The following is a 22,520-nucleotide window of genomic DNA, read 5'->3' as shown; positions in this document are numbered from 1 at the left end:
GAGAAAAAAACATAAAGATGTCTCTCTCTACTGTGTGCTTTTCTTACACGAATTATAAGATTTACATGTTGGCATGTCGGAAGATCACAAGTAGACTCTTTTGAATGGAAGCAGGACTGAAAAAAAGAATATCAATTTGGAATAATGACATCTTTTCTGTATATATATATATATATATATATATATATATATATATATATATATTGTGGCAAGAGCCCGCTACTGCAGAAGCACACGCGTACAACTTCTTCCTTTTTATGGTTCTTTATTGTCAGGATGGTAATAATGTTTTGACACCGTATACTTGCACAGTAATTATGGAGACCCTCAACGCTTACTATACATAGTCCAGCTCTCTGTCCAGATCAGCCAGCTAGCCCAGCATTGATCTTCCTGACCAATGAAACAAGCAGGGTTTTATACCTGACACTCCTCCCACAGGCCTAGCTTGATGGACAGGTGACACACCCACCTTCTCTTTAAAAGGAAACGCCCATCCCTGGCTCTGTTTAGACTATCAGACCCACCCTGTCTGTTTGCAGAGAGGAAGCAGCTTTTAAATCATGTAAGTAAACCAATTTTAAACTACACATATGTTTTTACCTGGTTTAATCTCCACCTAGGTACATAACTGTGCCAATGTTTTACTCTACTTCCCTGCTTTATCTACATATTGGCAGCTAAATGCCTCCTTTTGTTACATATCCCTCCCCCTAGTGTCTCCAAGTAGGGGGACGCGGATTTCGCGAGGAGCGCATATTTTCGTGACAACGCATCTGCATTTTTGTGTAGAATCCCAGGCCTATGTTCTACTGAGAACTTGAAAGGTTGTAGTGCCAAGAACCAGCGGGTTACCTTGGCATTTACCTCCTGGTTGTTCTGCATCCATCTTAATGGTGCATGGTCTGTTATTAGGGTGAACTCTCTGCCTAGGAGATAATAGCGCAGAGCTTCTGTAGCCCATTTTATGGCGAGAAATTCTTTCTCCACAATGGCATATTTTTGTTCCCTTGGAAGCAACTTACGACTTAGGTACAGGACAGGATTTTCTACTCCATTCTTCTCCTGTGACAAGACTGCCCCTAAGCCAACACCAGAAGCATCAGTTTGGAGGAAGAACCTCCGGGTAAAATCTGGTGCTTGTAGAACTGGAGAGGAACAAAGAGCTAAGCGAAGATCAGACCAGGCGGTTTCTGCAGAGTCAGACCAGGTTAATCTATCTGGACAACTTTTTTTTAACATGTCCGTAGGTGAAGCAGCTCTAGTGGCGAAGTGGCTTACAAACCGCCTGTAGTAACCTACTAAGCCTAAAAAGGTTCTTAACTGTGACTTTTTCTCTGGTCTTGTCCAATTTTTGACTGCCTCTACTTTGTCTAGCTGGGGTTTTACATGCCCTCGACCAACAATGTACCCCAAATATTTGGCTTCTCTCATGGCTATGGCACATTTCTCTGGGTTAGCTGTTAACCCTGTGGACCGTAATGAAGCTAAGACCGCCTCAACTTTGGCTAAATGTGATCCCCAGTCTGGGGTATAAATCACTATATCGTCCAAGTAAGCAGCTGCATAAGCTGTGTGAGGTCGTAGCAATTTATTCATAGCCCTTTGGAAGGTGGAAAATGCAGTCTGTGGCTTGGCCGTGGAAGTCAGGGGAACTTGCCAATAACCCTTTGTTAGATCAAGGGTTGTTAAATAATTGCTACCAGCAAGATTTTCCACTAGTTCATCCACACGTGGTATCGGATAGGCATCAAACTGCGACATACTGTTTAGGCGCCTAAAGTCATTGCAGAACCTAATTGTCCCATTGGGTTTCGGGACAAGCACAATGGGACTATTCCATTCACTAGTGGACTCTTCAATTACATCTAACTGGAGCATCTTCTCAACCTCCTTTCTCACGTCCACCCGTCTGGCTTCTGGAATACAATATGGCTTCTGCTTGACAATGACTCCTGGCGCAGTGACAATGTTGTGTTCGATTAAGGTAGTGCGCCCAGGAATGGGAGAGAAGACATCCCTGTTCCGGCGAATCATTACTTCAGTCTGTTGTCTCTGCTGAATGGACAAGGCTGGCTCTATGGGTACTTCAGACTTTTCAATGGCAGTACTCACTACCTGAGGAGAGGTTTCCTCATCATGCCAGGGTTTAAGGAGGTTCACATGATATATTTGCTCCTCCCGTCTCCTACCTAACTGGCGGACTCTGTAATTGACAGGACCGACAGCCTCTAGAACTTCATATGGACCCTGCCAATGGGCGAAAAGTTTGCTTTCCTGGGTAGGAACCAGGACTAGGACCTTGTCCCCAGGCTTGAAAGATCGAACAACAGCACTTTTGTCATAACTTTTCTTCTGTCGTTCCTGAACCTCTTTTACATGTTGCTGTACAATGGGCCCTATCTTTCCTAGCCTCTCATACATTTGGGACACAAATTGTACCAGATTTGGCTCCCTGGGACCTTGCTGTTCCCAGCCTTCTTTTAACATACCTAAGATACCCCTGGGCTGTCTCCCAAACAATAACTCAAAGGGACTAAACCCTGTTGAAGCTTGAGGTACCTCACAGATGGCAAACATTAAATAGGGAATAAGAGTGTCCCAATCTTTTTTCTCTTGAGCCACTGCTTTCCTGAGCATGTGCTTTAATGTGCGGTAAAGAGTTCCACCAAGCCATCTGTTTGTGGATGGTATACAGAGGTGTGAAGCGCCGTAACCCCTAGCAACTGGCACATGTCCTTCATCAGTTTAGACATGAATGGAGTACCCTGGTCTGTGAGAATTTCTTTGGGTATTCCCAAGCGTGTAAACATCAATACCAGTTCTTTAGCTATGGTGCTAGACTTTATGTTTCGTAGGGGAATTGTCTCTGGATACCTGGTTGCATAGTCAAGCACCACTAGTATATACTGGTGCCTACATGCTGATTTTTCCAGTGGCCCCACAAGGTCCATAGCTATCCGTTCAAAGGGAACTTGTACTATTGGTATTGGAATGAGAGGTGCTCTGTACATGGGTTTGGGACAGGTTCTCTGACAAATGGGACAGGACCGGCAATACTTTTTCACTGCCATGTGTACACCGGGCCAGTAAAACCTAAGCAGAACTCGTTCCTGTGTTTTATCCTCCCCTAGGTGTCCCCCACAGACATGTGTATGTGCTGCTTTTAACACTAGAGGTACATGGACCTGAGGAACCATTAATTGTTCTACTTTTCCCCCTGCACAGTAGCAACTCTATACAAGAAATTATTTTTAACAATAAAATATGGTATACCTTCTGCAGGCTGGGCGGCTTTCGCTACCCCATTTACCTCAGTCACACTTTTAAAGGCATGTTCCAAAGTGGCATCATTAAGTTGGTCTCGAGCAAAGTCCTGCAGAGGAAACAAAATTGGTATTGCGGACCAGTCCGTATCCTCACTGACTGGCGGGGTGGGCTCATCTGCGACATCACCGACCAATGCTAGTTTGGACTGTCCATGTTTCCCCGCAGGTGGATGCTTTTGTGGAACTCCTGCTGTGACTCCCAGGATGGCATTCCGGTTTGGTGGTTCCCAAAGATCGATGTCCAGATGTTATGGATTCTTAGGCGGTTCCTTTAAGACCGGGCTTCCGACCGTTGCATCAGTTGCCGGCATGTCCGGCCGGATCCGCTCACCGAGGACTTCATTAAACAGTGGGAAGTCTCGCCCCAAAATGAGTGGATATGGGAGTTTAGGTGCTATGGCAGCTACCACCATAACAGTTTTGTCTTTGATTGTGACTGGTAGTATTGTTCTTTCATACTCCTCTGTCGTGCCATGTACGCAAATAACCTTCACCTTGGGCAACCGAGAAGTTATGGTTTCGGATAAAGCAGAGCTGGAAACCAATGAGAGTTCACTCCCCGAGTCAAACAAGGCCAGAACAAGGTTTTGGTTGATTAGCACAGTCACCCGGAACAAACATGGACTTCCTGATGTGGGACTCATGGTAAAACAGCTTGGAAATGCAGGCCCAATATGTGCCACGGAACAGTCCATGGGTTCCGGTAGTTTAGGACACTCTGCCTTAAAGTGGCCTGGCTCACCACATTCAAAACACTTCAGAGTAGATAGCTTTGCACCTGGCCCTCTGTCCATAGCAGTTTTGCCATTGGGCCCTGTAGCAAGGATTGTCAAACCTGGCTTTTGGCGCGGCAGCGGCTTTGGCACAAATGCAGGTTCTTTAGTCATTTGCTGTAGCGCACAAAACCTTTCTACCACGGTGGAAAGCTCTTCGTAAGTTTGTGGGTCTGATTGCAGCACCCACCTTTGCAAATCGCGATTTAGCCCCCGGATGCAGTGATCTACTGCCAGAACTTCAATAATCCGAGAAGGCAAATTCTCCTCAGGCTGCAGCCATTTCTTTAAAATTTTAGAAAGCTCAGCAACTTGCGCTCTGACCGGTTTTTCTTTATCGTAGCGCCATTGGTGATAGCGCTGGGCTCGGCCTGGCCCGGAAACTCCAATGCTTGCCAATATCTCAGACTTTAGGCATGAATAATCAGAGGCCCGTTTCTCATCTAGATGCATATAAGCTCGCTGAGCTTCACCAGTCAGGTATGGCGCCAGTCTCTCAGCCCAATCTTTAGGAGGCCATTTTGCCCTTTTTGCAAGTCTCTCAAAGGACACCAGATACGCTTCTATGTCATCACCTGGTGACATTTTCAGGAGTACAGGACCAGGTGGTTCATTTCTGTCATGCCTCACCTGGCTTAACTCTTCTCTTAAGAGCCTTGTGTTTTCCACCTGTGCCTCGGCGACTTGTAGCATCTGAGCTTGCTGCTGTTGCTGCGCAGCGGCCACATTCACGAGGGTTCTCAGTACTTCCTCCATGTTGACGTCTGCGCGGGTTGGGTAGCGGAAACTTGCTTCCCGGAGTATCCCACTCCTGACACCACTTGTGGCAAGAGCCCGCTACTGCAGAAGCACACGCGTACAACTTCTTCCTTTCAATGGTTCTTTATTGTCAGGATGGTAATAATGTTTAGACACCGTATACTTGCACAGCAATTATGGAGACCCTCAACGCTTACTATAAATAGTCCAGCTCTCTGTCCAGATCAGCCAGCTAGCCCAGCGTTGATCTTCCTGAACAATGAAACAAGCAGGGTTTTATACCTGACACTCCTCCCACAGGCCTAGCTTAATGGACAGGTGACACACCTACCTTCTCTTTAAAAGGAAACGCCCATCCCTGGCTCTGTTTAGACTATCAGACCCACCCTGTCTGTTTGCTGAGAGGAAGCAGCTTTTAAATCATGTAAGTAAACAATTTTAAACTACACATATGTTTTTACCTGGTTTAATCTCCACCTAGGTACATAACTGTGCCAATGTTTTACTCTACTTTCCTGCTTTATCTACATATTGGCAGCTAAATGCCTCCTTTTGTTACAATATATATATGTATATACATATACACATATATACAAATCCCTTGCCCAAGCCTGTAGACTCCAACTTCGCAACATAGCCCGCATCCGACCCTTCCTCTCACAAGACGCCACCAAAACCATCATCCATGCACTCATCATCTCCCGCCTCGACTACTGCAACCTTCTCCTCACTGGCCTCCCCCTCTCTCATCTCGCCCCCCTCTGCTCTGTACTCAATGCGGCTGCGCGACTCATCTTTCTCTCACGCCGCTCCTCCTCTGCTTCCCCTCTCTGCCTTGCCCTACACTGGCTCCCCATCCCCTACAGAATCCTCTTCAAACTCCTTACCACCACTTACAAAGCTCTCTCCCAGTCTACTGCCCCCTACATCTCCGACCTCCTCACCATTCACACTCCTGCCCGATCCCTGCGCTCTGCCACTGACCGTCGCCTCTCTTCCACTCTCATTACCACTTCCCACTCCAGAATCCAAGACTTCTCCCGAGCTGCCCCCCTTCACTGGAATGACCTCCCTCGCTCCATCTGTCTCGCTCCCAAGCTGTGCTCCTTCAAACGAGCACTTAAAACTCACCTGTTCCTTAAAGCCTACCAATCATCCACCTAACCCCTCACCTCCTCTGCTCGCTCTTCCCTCTCTCCCCTGGTATCACCGCTCCCGCTTGTGTCTGTTTCGTCCACCCTCCCTTAGGATGTAAGCTCGTTTGAGCAGGGCACTTCTTCCCTCGTGTCTCCCCACCTGTTCTTCTGCTCCGTCCTTACTCCATTTGTCTGTCCCGGAGTTTCTGAAGCACTGGTACTTTGTGTTTACTGTTCTGTACTGTTTAACCCTGTATGGTTTACTGTTTGTACTATGTACGGCGCTACGGACACCTTGTGGCGCCTAACAAATAAATGATAATAATAATATATATATATTATCACATTCCCTTTATATACAACTGGATAAAAGTATAATAATATAAATACGTGCTTACCTTGTATCCAAGTGGGTGAAGTCTAATAATCTGAATTCTCTGCTCTCTTGTTGGGAATATATGTTGTCAATGTCCTTCAAAATATTTAAAATACATATAGCATTGTGAAAAAGACAGTATTCTAAGGCAAACTGGTTGCATACATGTCAGATTAATTCTTTGCAAGCTTTAATTTGGTTACCCAGGAAAGCTACTTGTAGAATGAACCTCATTGTTCAGTGATCTTCAAACTGTGAGCAAATATTTATTGCATGTTGAGGCTATTTTTATGACAGTCAGCCTTTGTATTTTAGGTACAATGATACAATAACAATAGTTTTGAATGCAACACAATAAATCATAGTCATTTCTCCTCTACCTTCACTGTAGCGGTGACTTCAGGGATAGATGCAGGGGTTATACCTGATGGGGGTGTTCTTATACATCCCCATGATCATGCATATGCAGATGTCTGGTCTTAGATAGGAGGGCTGGGAAATTTTAAATTTTCCATTTATGTACCCAAGCACAATCCTTAACACTTATGGCCTGATTCATTAAGGAAAAGAAAGCAAAAAAAAAAGTAACTTTGCATCTTGGCAAAACCATGTTGCATTGGAGGGGGAGGTAAATTTAAAATATGATGGCAGACTTATAGTTGGGAAAGGGCATGTCCTAGATCAACTTTACATTTCAGTGTAAAAATAAATATTGGTGTGCTACATGAAAAAGCCAGTATTTAACTTTTGTGCAAAATAATAAACTAATTTGCACCCCTTGCATTGTAACATGGTTTATCCAGGAGAAAAACCACTTTCTATTTGGCTCTACTTTTCTTGATGAATCAGGCCCTTACAGTTAGAACCATGTATTATTTCAAAAAGGCACTTCAAACGGACTGGCCTTTTCTGTATTTTGAGGGGCTGATTCATTATGCCTCATTATCCGTAGTAACCTGTACCACTTGCAAAATGTTGGTGTTGTAAGGATTATTAAACCCTAAAATACTCCTGCCTGCTCACTCTTTAAGATCCAGCACAACTAACTTCATGATATTTCCAGTACATCAGAATTTAACACATGCTAAGTTGGGAACATGTAAAGTGTGTTGCCACTAGAGATGCTCACTGACCCCCGTGTTTTGGTTTTGTTTTTGGATTTGGATCTGGATTACCGTCGTGTTTTGGTTTTGGTTTTGCCAAACCGCCATTGCGCGTTTTGGTTTTGTTTGGTTTTGTTTTGCAATTTTGTTTAAAAATCAATGTTGTTGGGCCTAAAATAACCTAATTTAGTGCTCCACCTGTTTCTTTGATAAGTAAGGTAATTCTAAAGCTAATAAATTAGGAAGAAAATAGTTTAATCCCTGGTAGGCCGTCCTTAATTCTGCACGCGAACCTGATTGTCTTCCTCTCGATCTTAGCCTATTGGCAATGCAGCCATCGTCTTTGGTAGACTGATGAGCAGTAATAATCAGCCCCCCCCCTCCATCCACTGGTAGTCAAATAGAAAAGAAGCATCCTGCATAGACTGAACAATATAAAAAATAAATGGACCAAGGTAGTTTGGTGGCTGTCTATGATATCCTCCTTCCCCCCCCCCTCCCCCGGACCTCCACTTGTAGTTGAATGGAAAAAACATAAAACATAAAAAGAAATGGACAAAGGCAGTTTGATATCTGGTTGCATCATGATCATCAACATCATCATTAGCACCCTCATCGCCTACACAAATCTCCCCCTCTTCCTCTTTCTAATTCCAAAGTGGCATCCTCAATTTGTATATCACCGGCTACACTTGGGCTGTTCAGGCACACATCAGCAGAACTGCTGAAAGGGCCCGTCTTATGGGTACATTATCAGAATGCTCACGATTAGACATACCACTGTTGGATGGACTCTCCACAGGGATTGGCCTTACTGTTTTCTTGCAGCTCAGCTTTCACACGTAACAGTAGTTGTGCACCACTTTTGGAATTCAAATTACTTGGTCTTGCAAATTCTATAGACAAGCCTACTTGTCTTCCTCTTCATCAATGACTCTTAGCAATTGAGCACTCGTCTTTGGGTGTATATTACACTCAAACCTTATGAGTGCAAATTAGTAAAAATACAGTTTAATCCCTGATAGGCCCTCCACCATCCTTTGCATGTTAATAGTAGGATTGGTTGGAGATATGGTCAAGGTCACACATTTTTTTATCAAATCCTTCAAACCAGCCCAGATGTCAAACTGTGTGGTCTGCCACCTGCGTCATCCCTGCTTGCGTTTGGAAAGTGCAAATTGGTGCCAGAACCTCACCTGCCACTGGTGCCACACTGCTACAGGACTTACACAATCAACCGCATCCTCAAGCAGTCCACATATGAGCAGTATCACCGGCTACACTCAGGCTGTTCAGGCACACATCATCAGAAATGCTGAAAGGGCCCTTCTTTATGGGTACACTATCAGAATGGTCACGATTACACATACCACTGTTGGATGGACTCTCCACAGGGATTGGTGTCATTTCTGATTCAGAGCATACATTATCCTCTAATGCCTTACTGTTTTCTTGCAGCTCGGCTTTCCCGCGTAACAGTAGTTGTGCACCACTTTTAGACTGCAAATTACTTGGTCTTGCTTGCTCACGAGTGACCTTACAAGAAGAAGGCTCAGTAATATTTTTAGATCTGTCAGTAATAGAGAAAGACGAAGGCCTCATTCTTTCTTTGCCACTGCGTGTGTAGAAGGGCATGTTGGCAATTTTTTTTTAACTTCACATAACTCAATTACACTTCTTTTTCGCTTCAACGCGGTACATTTTTTTTGGGTGTGTGTTTTTTTGCCTGATTTAAAAAGAATATGTACTTTTACATCGCCTTTCCCAGATGACGTACTGGGAACACTACCATCAGGACTGGTGACAGAACCTGGTTGCTGATTATGCTCATATGTGGACTGCTTTGAATCCATTTTAATGAGCCCAAAGCACTTGTAGTGGAAAATATTGTCTTATATAGATACTGCTGACAAAGATGACTTTTTTTGACAGCCAGAAAGTTAGTGTAAAACACTGGGGAATATTGGACACCCCTATTCAATTGTAGTGAAAAATATTGTATTAGATAGATATTGCTGACAAAGATGACTTTTTGACAGCCAGAAAAATTAGTGTAAAACACTGGGGAATATTGGACACCTCTATTCAATTGTAGTGAAAAATATTGTATTAGATAGATATATTGCTGACAAAGATGACTTTTTTTGACCGCCAGACAAATTAGTGTAAAACACTGGGGAATATTGGACACCCCTTTTCACTTGTAGTGAAAAATATTGTATTAGATAGATATATTGCTGACAAAGATGACTTTTTTTGACAGCCAGAAAAATTAGTGTAAAACACTGGGGGATATTGGACACCCCAAAAGCACTTGGAGTGCAAAATATTGTTTGAGATACTGCTGACAAATATGAGTTTTTTTGACAGCCAGAAAAATTTAGTGTAAAACACTGGGGAATATGAGACACCCCAAAGGCACTTGGAGTGCCAAAAAAACAAAAAAAAAACATCCTCTATCCTCCTCTATTACTGCTCTAACAATTGCAAATGGTATTAATATTAGAATTGTATAGATTAGTATAGAAACAGTTATGTGTACACTAATTGCTCTGTCCCTGCGCTAATATAACCTGTGACCTAACCCTTCTCTCTTCCTCTGTCTAATGGCAATGGATTACTTTGGAGGCTGGTATTTATGCTTTTCAAATCTCGTGAGAACCGAACGCAGAAATACGAATACGTCACAATGACGTTTTGCCTCGATTTCGATTCCGAATGGGCGGAGAGTGGCTCGGTACTCGGATAGGCTAAATTCGGATGGATTCGGATCTCGGGGAACCAAGCCCGTCCATCTCTAGTTGCCACAGGCATCAATGATCATCCCAGCATCTCAGAGCGCTGCTTAGTCCACCTCACCACAGTCTCCAATCAGGAAACAACAACTAGTACAACTAGTATAAAAGGACATCCTAGAGCCCTTACCTGTTGCCAGTGAAGCATTGTATTTTCAAACACCAACCTGGTTCATAACAGTCTGCAGTCTTTTCTATTGTTCTAGCTCAGACTGCATTCGTGCTCAAGTCCGATTCCAGCATTCCTGTTCCATTCAAGTTCCAGCATTCCAATTCCATCCCTGTTCCAGCATTCCAGCTCCAGCATTCCGGTTCAAGGTCGGTTCAGCAATCCAGTTTCTGCGTGCACTCCTCTACTAGTCTATCACCACCTGTACCAGACCTTTCGTATACATGCAAAGGAACATAATCAGGCCACCCAGCTTTGTGTATGTAGTCACCAGCCTAACTCCAGAGACACAACCCAGTCTGTGAACAGCAGATCCTCAGACATGAAAATACCTCATTGACTAAGGTGGTCAATGCTTTGATCACTGCTAAAATCTAAAGGCCATTATTTGCTTCTAATTCTTCTGGACCTCCCTGCTGCGCTTGATACTATTTACCCCTCTCTTCTCATACAAACACTACATGCTTTAGGTCTTCAAGACGCTGTCCTATCCAGGTTCTCATCCTACTTATCAAACCACTTCACTAATGTCAGTGTCACGGGCACTAGGAGTTTTACCCAGAATTCACCAGGTGGAATTTCACTTTACCAGAGGCGTGGAGTCTAACACAGTGGCTGGTCTTCTCTAGGAACTCCCGCAAGGGAGTATGGTTTTAGCGGCTGCCACTGTGCAGGTCGCGGCCCTGTGGGAAGTGTGGCGAATATACGGAACTGTACAACTGAATAGGAAAGGGAATGTCAATTATATAAATGCAGAGTCTCTGAACAATGGAAACAATGGTAACACGGTAGACTGATGAGCAGTAATAAAAGGAGGAGAAAGTTCCAAAGTGCATTAGCACACAGGTAGCATACAGCAGACCAATATATGACAACTGGATAAAGTCTATGGAAGGACCAATCAATAATGCAGCAGGAGAGTCAGCGACTCGCAGCTATACTTCAGAGGCACTATAGGCTTTAGTCCTAATAACAGGTACCATGCAAAATAGTAGGGTAAGCTGCTCCTGACATATGTTCCCGCTGGTAACTGTAAAGACTTGTGCAGATGCTAGTATAATACTAGATAGCGTGGAGCGGTCTGCGGCTAGCAAGTTGTACCACTTATATGGAGAGAAGACTTGTCCGGGTGCAGGTATGTTATCAGGTAGCGTAGAGTGGTCTGCGACTAGCAAGTTGCACCACTGATATGGAGAGATGACTTGTCCAGGTGCAGGTATGTTATCAGGTAGCGTAGAGTGGTCTGCGACTGGCAAGTTGTACCACGATATGGAGAGAAGGCTTGTCCGGGTGCAGGTATATAACAAGGTAGCGTGGAGTGATCTGCGGCTGACAAGTTGTACCATGATATGGAGAGAAGGCTTGTCCAGGTGCAGGTATGTAACAAAGTAGCTTGGAGTGGTCTGCGGCTGACAAGTTGTACCACGATATGGAGAGAAGGCTTGTCCAGGCGCAGGTAGGTAACAAGGTAGTGTGGAGTGGTCTGCGGCTGACAAGTTGTACCACGATATGGAGAGAAGGCTTGTCCAGGCGCAGGTATGTAACAAAGTAGCATGGAGTGGTCTGCGGCTGACAAGTTGTACCACAATATGGAGAGAAGGCTTGTCCAGGCGCAGGTATGTTCCACAGCAAACAGAGAGCACGCGTAGAAACCGAAAAAACCTCAGAGTCACAAGGGAATGAGAACCAAAGAACAGGCAACGGTAATAGAGTAACAGGTGCCTTAAGTTGTGAGAGGTGATTGATTGACCAATGAGACTATGAGCAAGGTTTTAACAGTTCGTGGTTTCTGCACATGCGCAATCCTTAGTCAAGATGGCGGATGGCCATGGCGCCGAACAGGCACTGGCAAGAGAGAGAGAGAGACCCATGTCCCAAACCCGAGGCACTAACCGTTCGGTAAGTGACAGTCAGTTTGTTGTGATCGAATTTCTCTCCACCTCTTCAGTTGCAGTAAGACAAGGCTTGGTGCTAGGACCTATCTATACTACTTCAACTGGAAAACTAATCATATCCTTTGCATTTCAGTATTATCTCTATGAGGATGATACCCAAAATTCACCATCTTTTCACATACTTAATGTCTCTGCAATTTAATCTTAGATGTCCTCTTGCTAACTCACATTAAATCTTTCAAAACCAAGATAATTTAATCCTTCCAGCTCAGCAGAATTTCCCTATATATCTGGACAGCACAAAAATAAACCATCTCTTAGGTTCACTGCAAAGGTGCAATTCTTGACTAAAGAACTGTGACTACTGACAATTCTTGACTCAAGAACTGGGACTACTGTGACTTGTGACTCAAGTCAGAAGTCACTACTGTCACAAGTCACAGTAGTCAAATACATCTTTACAAACTTCTGCCCAGAAAAACCGATGCAACATTATTATTTTGTACCCCTAGAAGCCCTGCAGTTATGTAACCATATCTAAGAAACTACAAAGAATTACTTCTATATAACTTAGGAACTATCAACCAATGCCAAATATCTTCTCCTTTTTTGAACATATGATACCAAAATTCTTGACTCATTCGTATGTGAAGGTAGGACAACCTACTATCAGGCTCTACTGTGATTCCATCAACCACATTTACATTCCCTCTAGCCTTTACCAGAGTAGGGTATTTTAAATACCAGACTCTACTCTGGTAAAGGCTAAAGAGAAAGTAAAAGTGGCTGATGGAAACCCAGTAAACCAAGGAAGTGAAGGTTAGCCTGTCTTGTCCAATCCCACAGAATAGATACTTTAACACAAATTGCTTAAAAAAGTTAATGCGGACTATGATCGAAAGGTGCCATCAGGGCCGGACTGGGACTAAAAATCAGCCCCGGCATTTAAAGCACATAGGCCCAGCTCTGTTCTATATAATTACAGTACATTTTGCAAAGCTCATTGTTATATGGTGTCCCGTGAGATATTAATGTATTACGTGCAGCTTGGCTCTCTATTTGCAGCATAGGGTGCACCAGTATCAGATAATGGTATGCACAGGACTGGCAAGAGAAATTTGGGGCTGGGTTACAGTGAAATTTTGCTCACCCCCACCCCCACTGGTGCACAGGAAGAGAGATGTATACCGACGCGCAGCGGCGTCGGTGAAGGGGTGTGGTTGCATAATGTTGGGGGCGTGGTCAATATGTGGCGTGGCATAACAAATTGGGGGAGACTCAATTGCTGGTGATGTGATACATGGGTAACGCGCAGCCCACATTGCTGGCAATTACGGAATTACGGTAGAAATCTCTGCTTATTTTTCCTTGAGAGGAAAAATGAACAGTGATTTCTGTCAAATTTCAGCCGCAAAGTGTCTCGCGGAAGTTCACTTTGCAGCTAATTGAATTCCCCATTATGTATTAAAATGGTGTTGCTCTCACCTACCGGTTATTGCAGCTTTCACAACCTGGTACTGGATTCTTGCATAGATCCTGGAATGTTGGGACCTGTTGGAAAATGTATATATGGAAAACCGAGCAAGAGGTGAACATCGTACATGACACAGATCACACAGTATAAAATACATACATTATACATTATAATAAAATATTACATTTATCACCAGCTACATAACGCCACCCCTCAGACACATCACGCCACATCCTGCATCACGCTACCCCCTGCCACATCAGCCATTACACTGCCACATCAGCCATTACACCATAATACCCCCCAGACAAATCACACCATGCCACCCCGCAGACAAATCAGGCTACCACCCAGTCACATTATCATGCCACCCCCAAGGCACATTATCATGCCACACAAGACATATTATAACCCCCACGAGACACATTATGACACCCCCCCAGCAGGGCCATCTTTTCCATTGGGCACGATGGGCAGCTGCCCGGGGGCCCCACGGGCAAGGGGGTCCCATAGGCACGGCTCTTAATGAGAATAAATAATCCTGCAAAAGAAAAAAACCTGCAAAAAAAACCTTCAAGGGTCAGTGAGCAAGTACATCTATCTATCTTTATCTCTATATATCTATAACTATATCTGTATCTGTATACATCTATATATCTATATCTAGGGGCCCCGGTGCACTGCTTTGCCCGGGGGCCCATAATGTTGTTAAGATGGCCCTGCCCCCCAGCCTGCTGTATTTACCTAGGCAGCTGACATCAGAATAAAAAAGAACGCCTTGCAGAGTGAGCAAGTAAGCTCTTAGTCTCGTGAGATTTGGAGCTCCAGGCCTGCTCTGCAGGCTGTTGGACAGTATATGATGACATACGCTGTCACCACACACTGTCCGTGGACAGCTCCCCCCAGAGTTGGATTAAGGCTTTGGGTGGCCTGGGGAACTTAAGACAGGGGGCACTATGGTCTAAAATTAAGAGCATAGTATCATAATTCACAAAAGAGAGAGTTACTAACTAATACACAATGTAAAAAAATTTTACCATTCAGTCGCTTATCAAAAATGATTAAAATCAGAATTTTGAGGTTCAGGTTCAGATAGGTGGCATCAATATTATTATTTATTATCGTAGATTTCTAAGGCACCACAGTGCTCCACAGAGCCATACAGTAGGGAAAATAGTACATTCATAAAACAGGGACATACTAGGTAGACTAAATAAATGAAGACTTGATAACAAAGGATATGGAGGACCCTGCTCATTAGAGAGGAACAAGAGGAGCGAGTGTTGTTCAGATTGGAAATTATGACAGTTGTGAGGGTGCATTAGTGTGAATAGTGTTTTCGAGGATAAGGTCACCTCTAAAAAAAAGATAGGTTTTCAGAGAGTGTCTAAAGATTTGAAGACTGTGGGAAAGCTGGATTGAGCATAGTAAGGAATTCCATAAGTGGGGAGCAGCACAAGAGAAGTCTTGTAGGCGGGAGTGAGAGGTGGCATTGGACATGGTTGCACAGGGAAAAAATAGATACTGGGAAATGGTAGAAAAAGGTGAGGAGATACATGTGATAATAGGGGCAAAGAGAGACAGACACCTAAAGGGGGCGAAGGAAAGGAAAGACACCCACAATGCGAAGACAAAGAGACACAAACACAAAGGGTATAGAGGTGGGGTTAGAGGGTGCACATCGTATGTATACAATAAAGCTGGGCACTGTCTATATATGGCATTGTGCAATCCTTTGGGCAGAGGAATGGAGGTGGTCCTGCTGGTGCCACCTATGCGGTCACCCTGACTGACTGTGCCTTGAGCAGCTAGTGTGTTTTACAGAACTGGCAGAGCCCCAGAAACAAAAATATACATATAGCAACCCTGGGTGGCAGTGCAGCTCTAAAACCAACATTTTAAGAATATCACTAACCCCAGCTTACAAACAACCCTGACGGATTACAGATCATATACAGCTTTAAATACTGGAGACCAATAACTTCATAATAATCAATATCAATAACAAGTTTATTCTGACTTAAAAAGTAAAGCAAAATAGATATAGCTGTATATTTCAATATCTCAATATATCAGTGGTAAATAACCATTATAAAAATGAGCTAATCAGTTAATTCTATTCCTTAGTGTTTGCTCATATATAAAAAGAATGCCATTTCCAGATTGTTTGTGTGCAGTATATTACAGTCCTCTTTTTTTTAAGTTACCTTACCTGTAGTATGCTCCAGGCTTCCTCCTTCAGACACTGCAGGCGGTCCTCAGCAGCATATAGCCTAGTGGTTAGCACTTCTGCCTCACAGCACTGGGGTCATGAGTTCAATTCCCAACCATGGCCTTATCTGTGAGGAGTTTGTATGTTCTCCCTGTGTTTGCGTGGGTTGGCTCTGGGTGCTCCGGTTTCCTCCCACACTCCAAAAACATACTAGAAGGTTAATTGGCCGCTATCAAAATTGACCCTAGTCTCTCTCTGTATGTCTGAGTGTGTATCTATGTTAGGGAATTTAGACTGTAAGCTCCAATGGGGCAGGGACTGGTGTGAATGAGTTCTCTGTACAGCGCTGAGGAATTAGTGGTGCTATATAAATAACTGATGATGATGATGATGATATAGTTCCACCCTGCCATGTACTTGGCACTGGAATGCTGGCTCCTTCACTTTTTAGAATGGGTGCCCATTTCCTGGACCGTGCCCCCTGTAACTCTCCTCCCCCCCACTTGCGGGTGCGCCACCTGCTGGACAAAAAAATTCCTTTTTTTTTTTTAAAACACTGCTTGCCCCGGCCCATTTAGCAATCGGCCCTTCTGGCATTTGCCAGAAGTGCCAGATGGCCAGTCCGGCCCTGGGTGCCAGTATGGGGCTGCCTAGCCACAAACGGTCAGAGTGCCCATGCTGACCCCTGTCCACCGCCAAAAGTGTCTACAATGGGCACATGAGTGCAAGAACTGGACCATGGAGCAATGCAAGAAAGTGCCCTGGTCTAAAGTTTTTTTTACATCATGTAGATGGCTAGGTGCGCATGTGTCTTAGGACCTGGGGAAGAGATGGCACCAGGATTCACTATGGGAAGAAGGCAAGCTGGTGGAGTCAGTGTGATGCTCTGGGCAATATTCTGCTAGGAAACTTTGGTTTGGCATTCATGTGGATGTTACTTTAACATGTTCCACCTACCTAAACATTGTTGCAAAGTACATCACTTCATGGCAATGGTATTCCCTGATGGCAGTGGCCTCTTTCAGCAGGATAATGTGCTCTGCCACAGTGCAAAAATTGTCAGGAATGGCTTGAGGAACATGAAGGTGCTGATTTGGCCTCCAAATTCCCCAGAACCCAATCCGATCAAGCATCTTTGGAATGTGCTGGAAAAACAAGTCTGAGCCATGGAGGCCCTACTTCACAAATTAGAGGACTTAAAGGATAAGTTGCTAATGTCTTCGTGCCAGATACAACAGGACATCTTCAGAGGTCTTGTGGAGTCTATGTCTCGTCGTTTCAGAGCTGTTTCGGTGGCATGAGGGAGACCTACACAATGTTAGGCTGGTGATTTTAATGTAGCCGATCAGTGTATATACAAAACTCAACACAAGATAGGAAATCACATTTGTAGATATGTCTTGATTCTGGGTGCAGAAATTCCAGAACCTTGAATATTTAAAGCATTATAATTAAGAGGCACTAACAGGACTTTTCCAACTCTTAAAGGCCTTATTCCATAAAAAGGAGGTCAATGTTTCAGGCTACACATAGCCGTTTATCAAGACTAGCACCACAGTTAACCAAACACTCTTACATCTACTATAGAGTGGGATTAAGCTAATCTAATAATGATCACATGTAGGCTGAACATGGTGCAAAGCCCACAATAAGAAAAATTAAGTAAAATTAGCCATATACAGTATATATGAAACAAATGCAATTAGAAGCAAGGGTATGTGATCCTAACTGATCAATGAAATCCTAAATAATCAAGAGCCTGAAAAGTAACAGACATACACACATCTAGTGTAAAAAGAACCAAGAAGCAAATTAAAATAAATACTATAATTGAAGCAGGTGGAAACACAAGAAGAAGAAAAAAAAGGGCCCTGCTCGCAAGGTTGCAATACATAGAACAATAGGAGTCTGATACATGAGGTCAAGTTCTACATATGGTATATATTGGTCCAGCCAGATTGCAGAGCTAAAGAGTGCCTTGTGAGCCATACGATCCAGTCACACAGCAATGTTGGTCAGGGGCTCAGAGGGTTGTAAACTTGTGTGAATTGTGTAAAGGGTAGTAATAGCCCAACCTAGGGAGGTTAAGAGGGTGGTTGAGGAATGTCATTAGTTTACCTGAAAAGGTGGATTTTCAGAGAATGCTTGAAGGTTTGAAGACACAAGGAAAGTCTTACTGTGCAAGGGAGGCAATTCCACAAAGTGGGTGCAGCCCAAAAATGTCCTTTAACCGGGAATGCGAGCATGTAAAGAGAATGAATGAGATGCAGATCTTGTGCAGAACAGATATGTTGAGTTAGTAGATATTTTGAGACAATAGAGGAGATGTATGTAGGTGCAATAGTGAATAGGTATCCACAAATCAACTATGAACCATAAGTGAATAATAATGTTTATTCTAAAGAAATGAAAAATCAATAGATCAGTAAAACAGGGAATCTGTATATATTAAAAAATATAAGTGATATCATAAAAAATATCTCAATCACATGTGAGAATATACAGCACTAAATTGGCAATGTAAAATAGGAAATCACTACAGAAAGACTAATCCGTGGAAAGTCACAGAGCTTTATACATCCCAACAGTCCCGGACAGAAATTGGTAATTAATGTGATAGCCAAATATACCGCTGAATATTGGTAGTGAGTGGTGGTCATGGCAACTGATGAGAAGTGGCACCAGACAATAATAAATATATGAAGTAACGGTGTACAGCATATGCAGTCACTCGTCTCCTTACCAGATAGCTGGAACACAAATCCTTGATGTCAAATGCGGAGAAATGGTGACATGCAGATAAAATCTTGTTGTCCCATGAGCAACCGCCGCAACTGTAAAGAATTAATCAAACCGGCCTCCCCCAGCAACAGGTCTGTTGGAAATAGGTTCCGACCTCAAATCGAAACTGGGGCTCTGGGAGATAGATGTAATTGTGGCATCTCAGTCAGGTAGCTTTCCCAGTTAAATGATTTTGCCAGTAAAGTACTTTAGATTGGTCCTTATTATTACCAAGCTGACATATGGCCACTGAATCCAGAAGATGATTCGCAGATGTGATTCCTCTTAAGAAAAGGTTCAGAGAGATAAAAGATATAGCAACACAAGTGTCAAATAATCCTTTGGATGATGTGTTTCATCACTACATGTGATTTCATTAGAGAGATAATGACATGCACAACACAAGACACGAGACAACACAATTTTGTTGATTGCCTTGTATGTTAGTAGGAGTATTTTATATTGGATTCTGTAAAAAATAGGCAACCAATGTAGAGACTGCCAGAGTGGCTCAGCATAGAAAGAATGATTTGCAAAGAAAATCAATCTGGCCACTGTGTGCAAATTAGATATAGGGGTGAGAGTCTGATTCGGGAGAACACCAGTAAGGAAGAAATTGTAATAGTCAATGTTTGGGAGATGGGTGTATGAATTTAAGATTTTGCAGTGTTTTGTTTGAGATATCAAAAGATATCAAAGATTGAGTTTGATTTGGCAATAGGACATCCAAGATGACGTCGCAGAAAGACAGTCAGTAACGCGGGACAGCACAGATTGTAGCATTTGTATAAGATAGTGGTCAACCATGTCATCTGCAGCAGAGAGATCCATGAAAATTAGAAGAGCGTAATGGCCTTTAGTTTTAGCAGTGATCAAATCATTAACAACCTCTGTCAATGCAGACTCTGTGGAGTGTTGCAAACAAAAGCTGGACTGAAGAGAATCCAATATGGTGTTTGCAGAAAGAAAGCGCATGAGGTGAGTGTAGGCAATTCTTTCTAAAAGCTTGGAGGGGCATGGGAGTTGAGAGATAGGACTGTAATTTAAGATGGAGTTTGGGTGATAATTTTGATTTTTCAGAATAGGAGTAATCACTGCATGCTTGAATAATGATATAAATTTACCAGTAGAGAGAGAGAGTTTACAAATGTTAATTAAAGGTTGAATGAGAACAGGAGGCAGGGATCTTCCGATTTGTGAGGGAATAGGTTCCAGAGGACAGGAGGTAGAGTAGAAAGATAAGAAGAGAGTAGATACTTTAGACCCGAGTCATTAAGGAGATCAAGTCAAAAAAAGGAGTACATTTGATCATGGACAAAACCATGTTACAATAGAAGGGATGGAAATTAGTTTATAATTTTGTGCATCAAGAAAATACTGACTTTTCTGTCATGTAGCATACAAATACTTGATAACTTTATTTTTACACTGAAATTTACAGTTGATCTAGGACATGCTCTACCTCAACTATAAATCTGTCCCCACATTTTAAATTTACCACTCCGTCCAAAGCAACATGGTTTTGCCGAGGTGCAAGGTTACTCCTTTTTTTGTTTGCTTTGCTCTCCTTAATTATTCAGGCTCTTCATCTTGATCTGTGGGATCAAATGAAGATAGGGAGTCACAGGGTGCTTGGAAAGAATTGCCGATTGCTAGTCGAGGAAGAGGATACCATTACTAGTCTGATCTTACATATCTTGTCCTTGAAGTAGGAAGTAACATCTTGGCCACTGATATTAGTCAGAGGTTTTGGGGTGGGAGGATTGAGAAGAAATTTAAAAGTGTGAAAGCGGTTTTTCGGGTTAGATGCTTGAGCAGAGATGAGACATTGGAAGTATGTTTGTTTAGCAGTGCTCATAACATTTTGAAGTGGTAGATAGCAGTAGATAGCAGTATAGGTGAGGAAATAATTAGAGCTACAAGATTTATGCCAATGACATTCTGCTTTATGCTTTATGTTTTTGAAAATTGAAAATTTGGTGTTACGTTAGTATTTCATGGCTTACATCGAAGTCAACGTGAAGTCTGAAGAGTTGCTGGAGCCACCTGATCAAGAAATGTTGCTAGGGTTGGCAAAAATTAGGTACTGCCACATCAGGGAAGGAGAATGTAGAAATTTTGAGGAGAAGGTGTTGGCGAGAGGTGAAAAACTGTTGAAGATTAATAGAGTTAAGATTTCTGCAGTTATGAGGAGGCTTGGTAAAGTGTGACAGCAAAAAATTACTGGGAAGAAGTACTGGGAGTGAGCGTGTAGCTGAAAAGGTGATGCAAGGGGAGAAATAAATGTTAAGGAAATCAGAAGCTGAGCATAATCTAGAGATAGCAAGATCAAGGCAGTGGCCATCCTGATGAGTAGAGGATGCAACCCCTGGGAGAGGTCAAAGGAGGAGGTTAGAGAGAGTAGTTTGGAAGCAGCAATGAAAGGTGGAAAACTGAATGTGCAACGTGGGGAAAGAAGTAGTTCAATACCCCTCCTTGTCTGCCTCCAGGTCTGGAGGTATGTGTGAGGCAGTGTCTGATTTTGTAAGCCATGATTCTATTATTGCCAGAAGGTTGAGGTTGTTTAATAAGAAAGAGTTGTGTATGGAGCTAAGTTTGTTACAAACAGAGAATGCATTCCAAGGGGCACATTTAAAGGACTTTGGAAGAAAGGGAGAGGGGTGATGTGTTTGAAGTTAGTGTAGTGTTCATAAATGCGTGACTGGGAGAAGTGACGGAGTCCTGGATTAGAAGCAGAGAGAGAGAAAGATAAGAAAGATAATTGTAAGATGTATGACCTTTTAATTCTGCTGACAGGGTGAGGCTGTTCCAGTTAGTGAAAATAAATAGCAAAAAAGTTAATGAGTGTTAATTAGAGGCGAGTGAACTAATGAAGGCACAATGTGAACAAAGGTGTGTGTTGCAGGAAGGGTGAAGGATGATATAGTCCTAAAGATAATTCCAGGAAAAGAGTGTATGAAATGAAATTTTTTTAAACATTTGGATTCCAGAGTAAAAGCAAGAAACTGAGTGAAATAAAAAGAAATACCTTGTTGCACTGTCCAGTTTAGATACAGAAATAGTACAGTCAGATTGAAGCAGATGTAGCTTATAGCTGGATAGCTTCATTTGTTGTTCAATGTTTTTGCAACTCTGTTGTTTAACTGTATTTTCTAAATACTTTGGGTCTGAGTCATTAAGGAGAGCAAAGTATTAAAAATAAATCTGCTCCTGGGCACAACAATGTTACATTGCAGGGGAGGTAAATTTTAATGTGGGGACAGATTTATAGTTAGGGTAGGGCATGTCCTAGAACAATTTCAGTTTAAAAAGAAAGCTATCATGTATTTGTGTGCTAGATGAAAAAACAGGCAGAATTTAACTTATGTGCAAAATAATAAACTAACTTGCACCCTTTGCATTGTAACATGGTTTGTCCCAGAGAACATTTACTCCTTCTTTTGCCTAACTTTCCTTAAAAACAAAACACTTAGGGCCTGAGTCATTAAGGGACGTATCTCTGTTTTTTGTGCGTATCGTACGCAATCCCTTCTGCGCATGCCCAGGACGAGGACACTCGGTCGTCAATGAAAGCAAGTCCGCTGCGTATGCCAATGCAAATGACAGTTACGATGGTCTACAACTTCGGGGCGTGAACGGGGCGGGGAATGGGCTTGTGCCCGTACTTGATGCACAATGTGGGTGTGCCAAACTGAAGTGAATGCATCCACGTCAAAAT

The 22,520-nt window shown here is 43.0% G+C and overlaps 1 protein-coding gene across 1 annotated transcript in view; it reads right to left on the bottom strand.

Annotated features, from left to right (window-relative positions):
• CARMIL2 (capping protein regulator and myosin 1 linker 2) overlaps positions 1-22,520 on the bottom strand; it is a 1,059,949-nt gene that overhangs the window by 867,839 nt on the left and 169,590 nt on the right. Inside the window, exon 8 of the mRNA XM_075188807.1 lies at positions 6,396-6,469. Within this exon, the coding sequence (XP_075044908.1) occupies positions 6,396-6,469 (74 nt within the window). The remainder of the gene's footprint in view (positions 1-6,395; positions 6,470-22,520) is intronic.

Source organism: Mixophyes fleayi, chromosome 10 (genome assembly GCF_038048845.1).
Source record: "Mixophyes fleayi isolate aMixFle1 chromosome 10, aMixFle1.hap1, whole genome shotgun sequence".
In the NCBI taxonomy this organism is placed as follows: Eukaryota; Metazoa; Chordata; class Amphibia; order Anura; family Limnodynastidae; genus Mixophyes; species Mixophyes fleayi.
This window is presented reverse-complemented; position numbering and strand designations above follow the sequence as displayed.